Source organism: Corythoichthys intestinalis, chromosome 16 (genome assembly GCF_030265065.1).
Source record: "Corythoichthys intestinalis isolate RoL2023-P3 chromosome 16, ASM3026506v1, whole genome shotgun sequence".
In the NCBI taxonomy this organism is placed as follows: Eukaryota; Metazoa; Chordata; class Actinopteri; order Syngnathiformes; family Syngnathidae; genus Corythoichthys; species Corythoichthys intestinalis.
This window is the reverse complement of record NC_080410.1, coordinates 44,501,599-44,519,559: the sequence shown is the minus strand read 5'-3', so window position 1 is coordinate 44,519,559 and position 17,961 is coordinate 44,501,599. Positions and strand designations below refer to the sequence as shown.

General features: G+C 38.7%; 1 protein-coding gene across 3 annotated transcripts in view; it reads left to right on the top strand.

The window, feature by feature from the left end:
* LOC130904304 (mitochondrial import inner membrane translocase subunit TIM16-like) overlaps positions 1-17,961 on the top strand; it is a 285,942-nt gene that overhangs the window by 262,196 nt on the left and 5,785 nt on the right. The window contains exons 25-28 of one of the 3 annotated variants that reach the window (XM_057816977.1): positions 3,563-3,698; positions 3,772-3,863; positions 6,397-6,483; positions 11,258-12,861. In XM_057816977.1, the coding sequence (XP_057672960.1) occupies positions 3,563-3,698; positions 3,772-3,863; positions 6,397-6,483; positions 11,258-11,266 (324 nt within the window). In that variant the 3' untranslated portion in view covers positions 11,267-12,861. Of the gene's footprint in view, positions 1-3,562; positions 3,699-3,771; positions 3,864-6,396; positions 6,484-11,257; positions 12,862-15,932; positions 16,028-17,961 lie in introns of those variants that run through there. The other 2 variants (XM_057816981.1, XM_057816978.1) reach the window with 2 other exon arrangements.

Sequence of the window (17,961 nt, the reverse complement as noted above, 5' to 3'; positions counted from 1 at the left end):
TTAACTGTTGTTAAAATTGCTATCGTTTTTGCATTAGGTCCCTTCTGTCTACGGCCCCCTTGAATCTTGCAACCTTTCGCCACATTTCAGGCTTCAAACATAAAGATATGAAATATAATTTTTTTGTCAAGAATCAACAACAAGTGGGACACGATCATGAAGTGGAACAACATTTATTGGATAATTTAAACTTTTTTAACAAATAAAAAACTGAAAAGTGGGGCGTGCAATATTATTCGGCCCCTTTACTTTCAGTGCAGCAAACTCACTCCATAAGTTCAGTGAGGATCTCTGAATGATCCAATGTTGTCCTAAATGACCGATGATGATAAATAGAATCCACCTGTGTGTAATCAAGTCTCCGTATAAATGCACCTGCTCTGTGATAGTCTCAGGGTTCTGTTTAAAGTGCAGAGAGCATTATGAAAACCAAGGAACACACCAAGCAAGTCCGAGATACTATTGTGGAGAAGTTTAAAACCGGATTTGGATACAAAAATATTTCCCAAGCTTTAAACATCTCAAGGAGCACTGTGCAAGCCATCATATTGAAATGGAAGGAGCATCAGACCACTGCAAATCTACCAAGACCCGGCCGTCCTTCCAAACTTTCTTCTCAAACAAGGAGAAAACTGGTCAGAGATGCAGCCAAGAGGCCCATGATCACTCTGGATGAACTGCAGAGATCTACAGCTGAGGTGGGAGAATCTGTCCTTAGGACAACAATCAGTCATACACCGCACAAATCTGGCCTTTATGGAAGAGTGGCAAGAAGAAAGCCATTTCTCAAAGATATCCATAAAAAGTCTCGTTTAAAGTTTGCCACAAGCCACCTGGGAGACACACCAAACATGTGGAAGAAGGTGCTCTGGTCAGATGAAACCAAAATTGAACTTTTTGGCCACAATGCAAAACGATATGTTTGGCGTAAAAGCAACACAGCTCATCACCCTGAACACACCATCCCCACTGTCAAACATGGTGGTGGCAGCATCATGGTTTGGGCCTGCTTTTCTTCAGCATGGACAGGGAAGATGGTTAAAATTGACGGGAAGATGGATGCAGCCAAATACAGGAACATTCTGGAAGAAAACCTGTTGGTATCTGCACAAGACCTGAGACTGGGACGGAGATTTAGCTTCCAACAGGACAATGATCCAAAACATAAAGCCAAATCTACAATGGAATGGTTCAAAAATAAACATATCCAGGTGTTAGAATGGCCAAGTCAAAGTCCAGACCTGAATCCAGTCGAGAATCTGTGGAAAGAGCTGAAGACTGCTGTTCACAAACACTCTCCATCCAACCTCACTGAGCTCGAGCTGTTTTGCAAGGAAGAATGGGCAAGAATGTCAGTCTCTCGATGTGCAAAACTGATAGAAACATACCCCAAGCGACTTGCAGCTGTAATTGGAGCAAAAGGTGGCGCTACAAAGTATCAACGCAAGGGGGCCGAATAATATTGCACGTCCCACTTTTCAGTTTTTTATTTGTTAAAAAAGTTTAAATTATCCAATAAATTTTGTTCCACTTCACGATTGTGTCCCACTTGTTGTTGATTCTTGACAAAAAATTACAATTTTATATCTTTATGTTTGAAGCCTGAAATGTGGCGAAAGGTTGCAAGGTTCAAGGGGGCCAAATACTTTTGCAAGGCACTGTACATGTAGGCTCTAATAAACCACAATTGTTCTCTTGTACTAAAATATGTTGTTAAAAAACACATAAAATGTTAAATCAATGGCAATATTTTAAAATATTTAGTCCATATTTTGACCGTTAGTTGGCGCCATGGTTTGCGGGCTCGCAGTGATGACGTAATTGGTATCTTTCCAAATGTGTAGCGTGTTAAACAATTGCTTATTGCTGCCTACACTCGCGAAGTAAAATGCCACGATGTGCTGCTTTTGGATGCAATTTCCAGTCAAATGGAAACAAGGGGAGTGAAGTGAGTGGTCAAGGTGGAATTGATATTTTTAGTGAATAAATGTGCATAAGTGGAAGCGTGTCCCCCTTTTTGGTCCCTGTATGCACGAACCCTACCCACCACGCGTTACAACTGGCGCCTGAACATCCGGATCCGTCTATTTTCTGGATCCGACGGTCCCACCTCGTCTGCAATATTGGTTTCGGATCTGTCCATTTTTTTGATTCGTCGTTCCCACAGCGGCTTTTCGGATCAGTCTATTTTGTGGAATCGACGGCTGCGAAATTGCCATGGGATCGGTCTAATTCCTGGATCTTTGAGTGAGTAAAAAACACGGATTTGGATTACTATTGCTATCTTTTATGTTGACTATTCTTCGTGGGAGTTTTCCCCAAATCATACTAAATAATTAAAGCACTATGGCATGCTACAGTGACGACAGTCACTCTGACGTGGACCTCACAACAATGTTGGAGTTCGTCAGGGAATGCGTGTTTGCTTACTGCTGAGCTCCCGGGTGAAGAGTGGTCAAGGTGGAAATATTATTTTTTGTGAATAAATGTACATAGTGGAAGCTTCTCCCCTTTTTGGTACTTTTATACATGTATCCTAGCTACCACGCGTTACAATGTACAAGACATGGATTACACAAGGTGTGCTCTTTGGCCTGTACTGTATGTAAAGCACACGACAGCTCTGGATGCTAACAATCCACATAATTATATTGGGATAAGTTTGAAAACGCAATATGCTTACCTTGAATATCTGCTAGTAAAACCGGACAGCATACACTCTCGCTCCCAACCGGACTTCCCAACAGGACTCTCTCGCATCACCAGTTTTGCCCAACTTTTGTCTTATCAGGTATTATCTGCACGCATTTTTCCCTGAAGCTCGTCTTGTGAACGACTGACAGTGCTGTCCTGCTCTTCACTTTTCAGATCTGGTTCAAATAGGAAGGGTGGAACTGACGACATGTTGGGAAAGCTAACGAGTGACACGCTGGAATTTCGGCAACGGGACCAGTGACGTCACGCACTGTGACGTAACAAGAAGGGCGACCTATCACTTAAAATAATTTTAAATTTTAAATTAAGAGGGGTTTTAATATCAAATTTTTATAACTCAAACTAACATTTATCTTTTAAGAATTACATGTCTTAAAAATAGAGGATCCCTTTAAGTTCGCTAGGAAGGTTCACTACAACAGAGCCTTTCTGAGAAGTCTACTGCTTCGAAATGGCGGCTGTTTATTGACTCCGCCATCTATCATTTCGCATATAGGTCAATAAGCATGTGATGTCCAGGCGTAGATTGTAGGCTGTCGGCTACAGTCAGGAAATATTGGAGCCGCCTAGCATCGCGTTTGCTACAGCATCACGACAAACACTCTTCTCTCTCAGTGTCTCTGACTTTCTCTCATCATTCAACCAACGTAGTAACACATCGTAACGCACATTGTCTCGTTGCCGAAACGGTGACATAATCCGAACGGACAAAAATAAACGTAATGCACGAACAACGTACAGATTTTGAACGTACGGCGTACACATTTAAAAATCAGTGCTCACTTGTACAAATTACGCCGGAACCGTACAACTTGACAGATATGTTTCTAATCTTCTTTGCATGCAGAAAGAGTTCTTCCAGGATGACCTGTACCCAGAAACCTCGGTGTGCTGGGAGCCGGCGCTGAGCGCATCGGCCTGGCTCGACAACGCCGACGGTCAGCACAGGAAGATCAGCTTGAGGCCAAGCGACATGGCGCCGGGTACGCAGACTCTCTTGACATGCTTTAAAGTACCGTGTAGGTTTCAACTTAAGGTTTGTGAATGTGTTCTCAGTAAGCGAAGCCCCCAAAGAAGCCCCAGTGAGGAAGTACATGCCCTCGTCTTTCTACTTGGAGGAGAAGACTGACGAGCAGAAGAAAGAAGAGGTGAGGAGGATCAGTGACGAAAACATTTTAAGACAAGTATCAGTTCAAAGAATACTTGGCTCTTGTAGTACCACCATCAAATTTACTCAAGTAAGAGTAGCGTTACTTGTAAATAATATTACTAGGTCGGTCAAAATTATCGCGTTGATCACATTCAAATATTTAACGCATTTAACGCCTGCGCGGAACGACCCACTCACGCATTGCCCCGAACAGACTACAATGGTGCCGTTTTATGTATATTGAGAGCTAAGAGGCAGAGTCAAGCGAGTGGAGTGGACACATGTATTCATTGGAACCGCGCTACTCATTGGTATAAGCTTTGCATCTCTTCCACAACAATTAGAACTATTGTGGTGTGCGATGTGGGGAAGAATGACAGGAGATGATCTTTTTCTTCACACCGTGTATTGTACACGACGCAGAGAAGATATACCTTTTGCAGCCACCACTGACAGTCATGGTTGCCCAACTTCCCATCATGCATTTGGGCAGTTAAGAACAGTTAAGTCGCTACAGTATCATTTAGTGAAAGCACAACAAAAATAATATTCCTATCTCTCAAAAAAATAATGTTCACAAAAAGAAAAGCGCTCAATGCAGAGAGAACTGGCATTCCCAATCAAAATAGTTATGCAAAATAATATTTAGACTTTGGTCAAACTCTATTCCAACATTTCGTTTAGCTCAACAAATACACTAGATGGCAATATTTAGTCACAATATACAAACTATCAAAATTACTATAACGTGTACTCACATTTATCTTTTAAGAATTACAAGTCAAGTGTATCCCTTTCACAGAAAGAATGTTTATAATGTTAATGCCATCTCGTGGATTTATTGTTATAATAGACAAATACAGTACTTTTGTACAGTATGTTGACTGTATACATCCGTCTTGTCTTATCTTTCCATTCCAACAATAATTTACAGAAATATATGGCATATTTCAGAGATGGTTTGAATTGCGATTAATTACGATTAATTAATTTTTAAGCTGTGATTAACTCGACTAAAAATTTTATTCGTTTGACAGCCCCAAATATTACTAAAGTAAAAGTAGTCATCATAAAATTTACTGATGTACAAGTGAAAAGTTTTCGTCGAAAAGTATACTCAAGTAATGAGTAACATTGTGAGTAAATGCTTACAATGTTTGATTTGTTTTAAATCAAGGTTGTTGTTTTTTTCTCAGCACAGCTTCATTGATATGAACTGTTATTTTTAGACTGTAATATAACCTATTACATGACCATATTAGGCCAAAATGAGGACACAAAAATCAATGAAATCAGACCAGAACAACAATATGAAACATCACCCGTCCAAAGGGCATGAGTACCTTCTAGTGGAGAAAAAACATTATTAACTCAGATTGGTAAAATAGAGTTATGTGGTTATTGTTTCAACGTCTCATTGGTGAAATTGGGACAGCAACTAGCAACTGTCAGCATTTCTGGCAATAATAAAGTAAATATGTAGAATAAAGACAAAAAATGTAGCCCGAAGTAGTGGAGTAAGAGTAGTGTAACTTCACAAATCTACTCAAGTAAAAGTAAAAAGTATTGTGTGGTAAAACTACTCTAAGAAGTACATTTTTCTCAAAAAGTTACTCAAGTTAAATGTAACTGAGTAAATTTAATGCGTTCCTACCCACTTCTGGTCTAGCACCATCAATGGCACTGGAACATGAGCATTCGTTGTCAGTACTCCTGGTTCAAATGAAATGGACGTCTAGCACAGTCAATGGCAGGGAATGAGTTAAGATACATGGTGTAGTAGGCCAAAATGTTCAGGGGAAAAATGTTGAGTTTTGATTTTGTTTATTTATATAAGCCACTGTAAGAATAGTAACACCATGCTTCGATTTCAAGGGTACCAATGATAGAAAGACATGTAATTCTTAAAAGATGAATGTTAGTGTGAGTTATAATTATTTGATTTTTTTTTTCATAAAATTTGTAAAATTAGTTTAACAAGTAGGTCGCTATTGTTGTTGACGACGCTCTGCACTCTGGGCAGTTACGTCACTAGGCGGCGGTGCCAGGCTTCCACAGTGTCCCTATATAGCTACATAAACATGTCGTAGGTTCCGCCCTTCCAATTTGAACCCGAGCGGAAAAGTGATGTTTGGTTGGTTTTAGTTAAAGCAGACACCGTTTTTTCATCTGAATGATTTTGACAAAGATCAGATCACATTTGAAGGTGATTTTATGCAGAAATGTGAGAAATTCCAAAAGGTTCAGATACGTTTTAATACCACTGTATATGGTATTACCAATACTTGTTTCTAAGTATTTGAAAAGAAAGTTATTTTACATTAAATGTGAATGCAGTTCAAGTCGAATTTAATTAAACTGTATTTGATAATGCGCTGTTAAAAAAAAACAACGTTCTTTTAAATATTTAATTCATTTTTTTGCATACTACAAGAAGGAGCCTATGTACGACTGGATGTCCTCTTACCACACTTTGAGAACCACTGCTTTAAAATGATTGCTCAGACGTATGTATGCTGATTGGGTTGCAGCTCCTGGTTGCTATGGTTGCCAAACTGGGAAACATGGACGACCCGTTGCCCCAGGAATCCTTCGAGGGAGTCGACGAGGACGAGTGGGTGAGTAGATAGCAGAAATGAAAGAGAAGAGTCTCTTCTACATACCTCATTCACTTCACTGAAGTTGTGTGCTTTTGTATTTTTTGAGCCAGAAGCACTGTGTGAGCGAATTGTGATGTGGCAGAGCCGTATTGGCACTTTGGACTTAAACTTGATCCGAAAAACTGATGTTTGCACTATTTTGATTTCAATATTAAATAAAGTGGTACGATATCGGTACTTTTCCCATAACTTCAGTCAAAGTTGTTCCCTTATTTTTCACAGAATGTTTACTGAAAAACCGTGACGTTGTTACTAAAGATGGCCGATCACGTCATTTTCAAAGTATCGGAATCGGCAAAAAAATATCGGACATGCCTTTTTTTAATATATAAAAATATTTTATTTAAATTGCTTTCTAATTGTATTTAACGTTACAGACAAAATGTCTTACACTCATCCAGAGTAGTTTTGGCTTAAAGTAGGGCTATCAAATTTATTGCGTTAACGGTGGTAATTAATTTTTTTAAATTAATCACGTTAAATAATTATTACATGCGCTGCACGACCCACTCACGCATTGTCGCGATCAATCTATAAAGGCGCCGTTTTACCAATATATAGAGCTAAAAGGCAGCGTATATTGACTAGAGAGAATTTTGACAGCGTTTGGAGCCTTTTTTTATTTGGCTAAAGCCTTACAATCCCTCTCTCAGCAATTAAAAATATCGTGAGAGGCAATGTGGGGAAGAAAGGTAGTAGTTGATCATTTTCTTAACACTTTATGTTCTTTCCCAACGCAGAGAAGATATATCAATTGGTGCCCCTACGCACAGTCATGGTTGCACTTCCCATCATGCATTTGGGCAGAACAGTTAAATGGGTGCAGTATTATTTACTGAAAGCTCAACAAATACACTAGATGGCAATATTTAGTCACAATATACAAAGTCACATTTATCCTTTGAGAATTACAAGTCTTTCTATCCATGGATCCCTCTCACAGAAAGAATGTTAATAATGTAAATGCCATCTTGAAGATTTATTGTCATAATAAACAAATACAGTACTTATGTACTGTATGTTGAATATATATTCGTCCGAGTTTTATTCATTTTTTTCTTAATGCATTGCCAAAATGTATATGATCGGGAAATATTATCGGGAATGATTGGAATTGAATCGGGAGGGAAAAAAAAGCAATCGGATCGGGAAATATCGGGATCGACAGATACTCAAACTAAAACGATCGGGATTGGATCGGGAGCAAAAAAACCTGATCAGAACAACCCTAGTTGTTACATTTATCATTACCGTAATTTTCGGCCTATTAGGCGCACCTGAGTATAAGCCGCCACCCACCAAATTTGACACGAAAACAGCATTTGTTCATAGATAAGCCACACTAGACTGTAAGCCCCAGCTGTCCTCACTGTATTATGGGATAGTCACGCCAACACTTACACTTTATTTGACAGCGGCATCATAAGACTGTCATAAGACCAAATGAGCCACCATGAAGCTTTGAACAAATTGGCTGCAAAGCCTCAGTGCTTCAAGAAGCTTCATTTGGCCATCACTGCTCCCTTGGAGGAGACAGTCGACCTCTGCTGTCACCTGCTGTAAACACTGTGGTCGTCCAACATGCATCCTAGCATGCATGGCGGCAACACAGATGTAAATAACTATTAAAATTCATGTTCTGTGTATATATTTCTTCAGTTACTGTTCTACTTGTTTCATTAATTGCTAGTTATGGTATTTGCTCACACTTTATTTGACAGTAGCCCCATAAGACTGTCATAAGACCATCATAATTATGACATGACACTGCCATGAGCATTAATGAATGCTTATGGCCGATGTCATTTTGTATCATCTGACAAATTATTCCACTTTGAATGGATGTAAAAGATCCGAGCTGGACATAATTGGAGTAAGTGACATAACATGCCAGATGACACTTAATGACATCGGTCATAAGCATTCATTAATGCCTAAGATAGTGTCAGGTCATAACTATGACGTTTTTATGGCAGTCTTATGATGCCCCTGTCAAATAAAGTGTTACATATTAACCAAATAAATCAACAAATAAGACGCACTGGACTATAAACCGCGGCTTTCAACTATGGTGTCCCACACGGCTCCATCTTAGGGCCGCTCCTCTTCATCCTGTACATTAATGACTTTAATTCCTCAACCGTTTTACATAAAGTAATATTTGCTGACGAAAAGAAATTTGTTCTTTTCCCATAAAAATCAGTCTGCACTTGAGCAAATCATTAATAGTGAATTAGAGAAAATAGACACATGGCTCAAATGTGATTAACTCTCTCTAAATAGCAATTACATTGGGGCAAATAAGTATTTAGTCAACCACCAATTGGGCAAGTTCTCCTACTTGAAAAGATTATAGAGGCCTTTAATTGTCAACATGGGTAAACCTCAATCATGAGAGACCGAATGTGGGGGAAAAAAACAGAAAATCACTTTGTTTGATTTTTAAAGAATTTATTTCCAAATTAGAGTGGGAAATAAGTATTTGGTCACCTACAAACAAGCAAGATTTCTGGCTGTCAGAGAGGTCTATCTTCTTCTTCGAGGTCTAACGAGGCTCCACTCGTTACCTGTATTAATGCCACCTGTTTTAACCTATTATCGGTATAAAAGACACGTGTCCACAAACTCAGTCAGTCACACTCCAAACTCCACTATGGCCAAGACCAAAGAGCTGTCGAAGGACACGAGAGACACAATTGTAGACCTGCACCAGGCTGGGAAGACTGAATCTGCAATAGGTAAAACGCTTGGTGTAAAGAAATCAACTGTGGGAGCAATTACTAGAAAATGGAAAATATACAAGACCACAGATAATTTCCCTCGATCTGGGGCTCCATGTAAGATGTCACCCCGTGGCATCAAAATGATAACAAGAACGGTGAGCAAAAATATCAGAACCACACGGGGGGACCAACAGAGAGCTGGGACCACAACAAAGGCTACTATCAGTAACACAATAGCCGCCAGGGACTCAAATCCTGCACTGCCAGACGTGTCCCCCCTGCTGAAGAAAGTACACGTCCAGGCCGTCTGCGGTTCACTAGAGAGCATTTGGATGATCCAGAAAAGGACTGTGAGAATGTGTTATGGTCAGATGAAACCAAAATAGAACTTTTTGGTAGAAACACAGGTTCTCGTATTTGGAGAAAGAATACTGAATTGCATCCGAAGAACACCATGCCCACTGTAAAGCATGGGGGTGGAAACATCATGCTTTGGGGCTGTTTTTCTGCAAAGGAACCAGGACAACTGATCTGTGTGAAGGAAAGAATGAATGAGGCCATGTATCTACAGATTTTGAGAGAAAATCTTCCATCAGCAAGGGCATTAAAGATTTGACGTGGCTGGGTCTTTCAGCATGACAATGATCCCAAACATACAGCCAGGGCAACAAAGGAGTGGCTTCGTAAGAAGCATTTCAAGCAAGGTCCTGGAGTGGCCTAGCCAGGCTCCAGATCTCAACCCCATAGAAAATCTTTGGAGGGAGTATAAGGTCCGTGTTGCCCTACGACAGCCCCAAAACATCACTGCTCTAGAGGAGATCTGCATGGAGGAATGGGCCAAAATACCAGCAACAGTGTGTGTAAAGCTTGTGAAGAGTGACAGAAAACGTTTGGCCTCCGTTATTGCCAAAAAAGGATACATAACAAAGTATTGAGATGAACTTTTGGTATTGACCAAATACCTATTTTCCACCATGATTTGCAAATCAATTCTTTAAAAATCGATCAATGTGATTTTCTGTCCCCCACACACACACACATTCTGTCTCTCATGGTTGAGGTTTACCCACGTTGACAATTACAGGCATCTCTAATATTTTCAAGTGGGAGAACTTGCACAATTAGTGGTTGACTAAATACTTATTTGCCCCACTGTACATTGTGTTTCGCTCCCATAAAAAACAAGCCATTAAACAAATATGCCTAAAAATAAACGGAGAAAACGTTGAATGAATCGGCGCCACAAAATTCCTGTGGAAAACAGGGGGAAAATTAGCGGTTTATAGTCCGAAAATTACGGTATTAAAGTATCCAGAAGGGCGTCACAATACAATTAGCCATAATATGTGAAGTCCAAGACTGCATATAACGGTATTAGTTTATAGATATATCGGATTTTTGCAGTTGGGCAAAATTGGTTATCGGTTAAAAAGAAATCTGCATTTGGGCACGAGCATTAAATCTGTTCAAAGTGGCATTAAAAGTGGGATTAAATGAGATTTGTTGATACCTGTAGAAACCCTGTGCAATAGAACATAGGTTGTTAATCAAAAAGCTGCCAATTCTCCTAGATACCTCTTAAAAGGACTTCCAAACTGGGTTGATCTTGTATCTAAAATGATCCATCGCTGCCATCTGCTGGCAGTTTTGCAACTTCCAAACATCCATTGTGGTCATGGGAAAATTTGCCAACAAAAATGCTCAGCACTCGGGAAAACCAACTGTTTTTTCACAACCTTTTTAAAATGATTTTCTCCTAATATTGTGGTCAATTTTCCGAGATACCTTTTATCAGGACTTCCAAACTGGGTTGAGTTTATATCTAAAATGATCCATCGCTGCCATCTGCTGGCAGTTTCGCAACTTCAAAACATCCATTGTAGTCATGGGAAAATTAGCCAACAAAAATACTCAGCACTCGGGAAAACCAACTTTTTTTCACAACCTTTTCAAAATGAATTTTTCCTAATCTTGTGGTCACCTTGTTCTTTCTGTCTTTGCTCTCACAGGATGATTAAAAGGACGAGGACAAGCACACACTTCCACAGAAACACACTCCCAAGTTTACAACATCACTCCGACAAATCAGCGTTTTTTTCGTGTTAATTCTTTAAAATGTGCCATTTTTAAAGTATAGTATTTAAATGTTGATCATCATGAGCTGGAAGTCTTAAACATGTCACAAAAGCATTCAGGAATTCATCATGCAATTCAATTTAATAGTCCGTGAAATAATGTGCAGGTCTTTTTAAAGGTGAGAATTTGTTTAAAAGTAGGTGAAGTTTGCTAAGCATCAGTTCATATGTCATTTTTAGTTGTGGTTATCTAGGGGAAGTTTACAGTCTTTTGGCAATTGTCTTCCTGCTAAATATAATATTCTTACAACTATAAGCATATACAGGGTCACCAGTCTTCATATTTGGCCATGAACTGGATCTTTTTACTTGTACTAATTTTACTGATTGTTCTTCTTGTGCTAATGTACTTTTGTCAGTTCTATTTGAGTACAGTACTGTATTTTCTATACAGAGGGATGTTCGTAAACTGTAGGTTGGGTTTTAGGTTATATTTGAGAGATTTTTTAATGTACTTTATATATATTAGGGGTGGGAACCTCTGAGTAGCTCAGGATTAGATATCACGATCTCACAATATGGCGATATACCAATTATCGATACATTGGTCAGGAATAATTCTACAATATTTTACTATACAAGTAATAAACCGAAAAACAAGCTCTGAATTGAATTGAGTTTATTGCTAGTCGACTTTCAATTCATTTGAACTGGGAGGGTGGCACTTCAAACGGATTGGACGTCTATGGCAGTCAATGGCAGCCAAAGAGTTTAACCCCTTCAGACCTGAGCATGCTGCTGAAGGACATGACGTGTTTGCGTCTCTAAATCAATAAATACACTGAATTTAGTTGCTATTGCCTCTTCTGGGAGAGGATTGGACGGAACTTTACACGCGCAAACTTCAAAAAGGATAACGTTAAGTGATAATTTCTCATTAAAAACAATATAACTTTTACATTTATAATAACCAATAAAAGCATTAAATATCCCTGACCAAAAAAATGCACTTTGTTGTGGTAATTTAGTAGAGTAAAAATCAGACAAGAATTTAAACAGTGACTCATTTTAAAAACGATATATGGATTCTTAGCATATCGCTAACTTTTTGGGATACAAAGTATCACGATATATCACCGTCTCAAGGTTTTGTCACACCCCTAATATATATATCACTCCCTGAAAAGGTTTACTCTCTGGACATTTAAGGTTAGGTCATAGTATTTCCAACTTTCTACTGTCTCTCAAATGACATTACCATATTAGTCAAAATGTACAATCAATCAAGCCATAATAATGTGTCACTTCCAACAAATTGCATCAGTTTGTTTACGACCTCTGATTGATGCATGTGAACTGCAAGTGTTGTCAGTGTTGGTGAAATGATATACTGTACTGTATGTATTATGTATTTGCTTGTCCTACTTCTAAAATGCCATACTTTGTATGCTGCTGGGATCTGTTTTAATTCGGTGGTCAAGGTTCATTTTTGTTATTTTACCAACATTGTTTTAACATTAAATTTGGCTTTGATTCTATTTCTCGGTTTTGTTATTGTATCTCCAGTGGAAATCATGATCATTATTAATGTACTTTGGTTATTATTATTATTTTTTTAAAGGGATCCTCTATTTTTAAGACAAGTAATTCTTATAAGATAAATTTTAGTATGAGTTATAATAATTTAATATTAAAACCCCTCTTTTATGTTTTTGTTCTAATAAAGTTTGTAAAATTATTTTAAGTGATAGGTCGCCATTCTTGTTACGTCGCAGTGCGTGACGTCACTGGTCCCGTTGGCGAAATTCCAGCGTGTCACTCGTTAGCTTTCCCAACATGTCGTCAGTTCTACCCTTCCTATTTGAACCAGATCTGAAAAGTGAAGAGCAGGACAGCACTGTCGGTCGTTCACAAGACGAGCTTCAGGGAAAAATGCGTGCAGCAAATACCTGATAAGACAAAAGTTGGGCAAAACCGGTGATGCGAGAGAGTCATGTTCGGAACTCCGGCTCCGGTTGGGAGCGAGAGTGCATGCTGTTGGGATTCGGGAACTCCGGTTTTATTAGCAGATATTCAAGGTAAGCATATTGCGTTTTCAAACTTATCCCAATATAATTATATAGCTAGTTAGCATCCAGAGCTTTGTGTAATCCAGGTCTTGTACATTGTAACGCGTGGTAGCTAGGATACGTGTATAAAAGTACCAGAAAGGGGAGAAGCTTCCACTTATGCACATTTATTCACAAAAAATAATATTTCCACCATGACCATTCTTCACTCAGGAGCTCAGCAGTACGCAAACACGCATTCCCTGACGAACTCCAACATTGTTGTAAGGTCCACGTCAGAGTCACTGTCGTCACTGAAGCGTGCCATAGTGCTTTAATTATTTAGTATGATTTGGGGAAAACTCCCACGAAGAATAGTCAACAAAAAAAGATAGCAATACTAATCCAATTCTGCGTTTTTACTCACTCGAAGATCCAGGAATTAGACCGATTGGATGGCAATATCGCAGCCGCAATCAGGCCGTCGATTCCACAAAATAGACTGATCCGAAAAGCCGCTGAGGGACCGACGAATCAAAAATATAGACAGATCCAAAACCAATATTGCAGACGCGGTGGGACCGTCGGATCCAGGAAATAGACGGGTCCCTCACTTGACTGAGGAGCCAGGAAAAATGTTCTGGCGCCAGTTTTAACGCGTGGTGGGTAGGATACGTGCATACAGGGACCAAGAAGGGGGAGAAGCTTCCACTTATGCACATTTATTCACTAAAAATAATAATTCTACCTTGACCACTCACTTCACTCCCCTTGTTTCCATTTGACTGGAAATTGCATCCAAAAGCACCACATCGTGGCATTTCACTTCGCGAGTTTAGGCAGCAATAAGCAATTGTTGAACATGCTACACATTTGGAAAGATCCCAATTACATAATCACTGCGAGCCCGCAACCCATGGCGCCAACTAACGGTCAAAATATGGACTAAATATTATAAAATATTGCCATTGATTTAACATTTTATGTGTTTCTAACAACATATTTTAGTACAAGAGAACAATTGTGGTTTATTAGAGCCTACATGTATTTAAGTCAGAGGATCACTTTAACAAGTTTTAAATTACAACAAAATGTGAAAATATAAATTACTCTATATCAAGGGCGCAGGTTTGCATAGGAACGGGAGGGACATAACACTAGCAACTTTTCAGGATGCTCAAATTGTCCCCACCAACTTTTCAGCAACATTTGCATTATATAATGACTTCTGCTGTATAGGTCATTTAGCTTGTCTTCCCATATGTTGGAAGGATAGAATTGACCCTTCCATTTTTAAGTGAATTATTTTCATTATGTTCAAACTTACATTTACCCCTTTTCACTCGCTGAATGTGACAGTCCGTTTTTTCCTCAAACGCACGTTTGATTGGCCAATGACTTGAACACAAACATTACATTATTATTTTATTAGAAGTTTTTTTTTTTTTTTTTTTCGGCCAGCAGCAGCCACTGTAGGTAATGTGAAAAGGTGACGGTGGGGAACACATCACTAATTTTGCTACGGAAAGTCCGACCTGAGTCAGAGTTAGCATAACATTAAACTGTGTGAATTTGCTAACCTGTGGAACTCAAGTAGGAAGCTGCTTAGAGAGAAGTGCCCTCCTGCGAGGTTTACTCCCTTCTCTCCAATTTTCATTTTTGTTTTATTTTATTTATGTGGTCTTAAAGCAGCCCAAAGGAGCTTTGATTTTGTTGTTGTTGTTGAGTTTGGCTATGCTTGTGGACCAAAGCAGCGTTGTTTTACCTGAAGGAAGGCTCCATTTTTCTTTATTTTTTCTTATTCCCTGACAAAGAAGGTTTTTTTCCCCCAGTTATATTTTATTTCTTTATTTATACAGACAATGTTGAGTGGCAAATGTTTATTTTATGCAATTCTGGATACTTAAGAGATTATTAACAAGTTTGTATTTATTCTGTATGTTAATATAATTTACATTCAAATATTACAATTTAAATTTGCTAATAAAATACAGACATTTGTTCTGGAAGTTTTCCAAATTTTCCTCTAGTAGTTTTTAAAAACAAAGGTTTTAATTGAACGGTGTATCACCTGAACCAATACATATGAAAGTTAAGTCAATACAGATTTATTTTGCATTGGTCATTTAGCCTATTAATTAATTAATTAATTGGCTTCATATTCGTGAAAAATGTAGCCCTGACCCCCCTTAACTCAATCTGTTTGGTATTATTACTTTCCCGTCCCCAGCAAAAAGTGTACATGCAGGTTATGAAGTTATATCGTCCCTACCAATGTTGAGACCAAGCCTACGCTCTTGCTATATAAGTATTCAGTATATCTGCTTTAGTACATTTTTACAACATGGAGTTTGTACTCCCATGAACTTCGTGTAGCTACCATGTAGAATAAAATCTCAGTGAATGCATAATTAATAAGAACATTTTAAGTTGAAGGCGTGTGCTTTTTTGTTTTTGAAAATATCAAAAAGTCACTGCGAGACATGAAAACCAAGCTGCAGTTCTTCCTCCCCGCCTATAGATGTCAGTATACTATTATATAATTAGCCTTCGATGTTTCCTTGAACTTGGACACTTCCGTGTAACCTTCAATACTCTTCCTGCATGTGAAAAGGAGTTCTCTGTCCTCTAAAAGACGTATTACGACGTCGAAATGGTAAGTAAAGTCATTACTTGGATGTACATGTCATTCTTGTCAGCGTGTCTTTATAGAGTTTTTCTTTACTGCGCGACATTATTGTAACTTTGCGTTTTAGCCACGAAAGCAGACCGTCGTCTTGCTTCCTTAAACTTCATACAAACCTAATTGAATCCAAAATATGCGGCCAAACGTAGTACTAATGTTATATATCGCAAGCATTTGCCGACTAATGGATTCGATAGTTTATTCACTCCCTCTGCTAAAAAAAATAATAAAAAAATCTATCACGCTGAGTTCTGTACCAGCAAAACCCGTACAAAATCAAGAAATATGATTGACATTTCTCGATTCGGACAACTGGTTGATTAAAATATCCACAAGTTGTTGGTTTCTTTAACGAAAAGACCAGTACTAAACAACAAATCCATCAGAACCTTGCTGAATTTGTTGTGCTTGGGTACTGGTCTTGCTGGTAGAGAAACCCAGTAGGGTAATGAGGCAAAACTAGTCAAATTATGTTGCCTTAACATGGTGTTGTAATTATGGTAAATACCACTTGTCGAATTCCGCCTTAAGTCGTATTTTCTACTGGAAACCTGGGATTTTTTCATAACATTTTCCGAGATGGGGGGACCTTTTACTTTACAAGTTTTTTTAAAAAAAACTTATCGTCAATTTGCAAGTTTTTTTTAATGCCAGCATAGTGTTTGTACACATTTATAATGTTCTTATGTGTAACCAAGTGTCAACTAAAATGTTTCGTCAACGAACAAAAACTTTCCATTTGCATTTTGATTAATTCTCTTATTGTAGTATTATATGAATTAAAAGTTTTGCCCACGCGACAAACTAAAATTAAGTCTGTGTCAGCTCTTTTTTTTTGCTACGACAACAAAAGCACAAGAAATGGACGGACTCATAAGTAGCAAGTGGTAAGCATCATCTTTCGTAGAGCATATGAAAACATCAAATCCCAGTTCTTCAGTAGAGAAAATACAATTTGAGGCGGCATTCAGGTGTAATTTTCGACTGGACAAGTGGTACAGTGGTACCTCTACATACGATCGCTTCGACACACGAACTTTTCGACATCCGACGTAAAATTTGACTCGCCATTTGTTTCTACATCCGACGACATGCTCGAAATACGACGACAACGGCAGCACCGCAGACGAATGCACGGCGGATTTTCTTGTGTGACAAATCAACACAGGTTTCAGAAAAGGTTGGTACAGGTGGTGAAGCAAGGAAAAAGTTGACGCTTACCTTCTAAACGAAGATGCAAATGACAGAAAAATATGAGCGTAGGGTGGGCATCCGTGAAATGGCTCAACAATACATCTCCACGGTCCTCCTCCGACCATCGTTCGCCAGTCTTTATAAGTTAAGCTGACAATTCTTATTGTGGTAACATCTCCAGAGAAATCGCCAGCTTCGCCACGTTTTCATCATTTCTTTCACAACTTATTCAACACAAAACGCCTGCTGTCTGCCGCAATTGACGATGTTCTCAAGAAAGCATTGAAAGCGAAAGTAAACTTTCACCCGCTCCCCTCCCTCTTTGTCACGTCAGCGCCGCAGTGCCTTCAGGTACAGAAAAAAACGTCTGCCTTATTAGAACCCGTTTCGTTACACTATTACAGGAATTATTATTATTATTATATTATTAATCCGATTTTTATTTATTATTTATTTGTTTTGCTATATGTAATTGCCATTTGTAATAGTACCAGCAGTATTTTTTAAGGATTTAGTGCAGGTTTTTGGGCTGTGGAACGAATTAATGGAATTATAATGTATTCCTATGGGAAAATCCTGCTCGACATACGACCATTTCGACTTACAAACAAGCTCCTGGAACGGATTAACTTCGTATGTAGAGGTACCACTGTATTTACCAAAATTACGACACCACATGAAGGCAGCATAAATAACAGTAGCACACATTC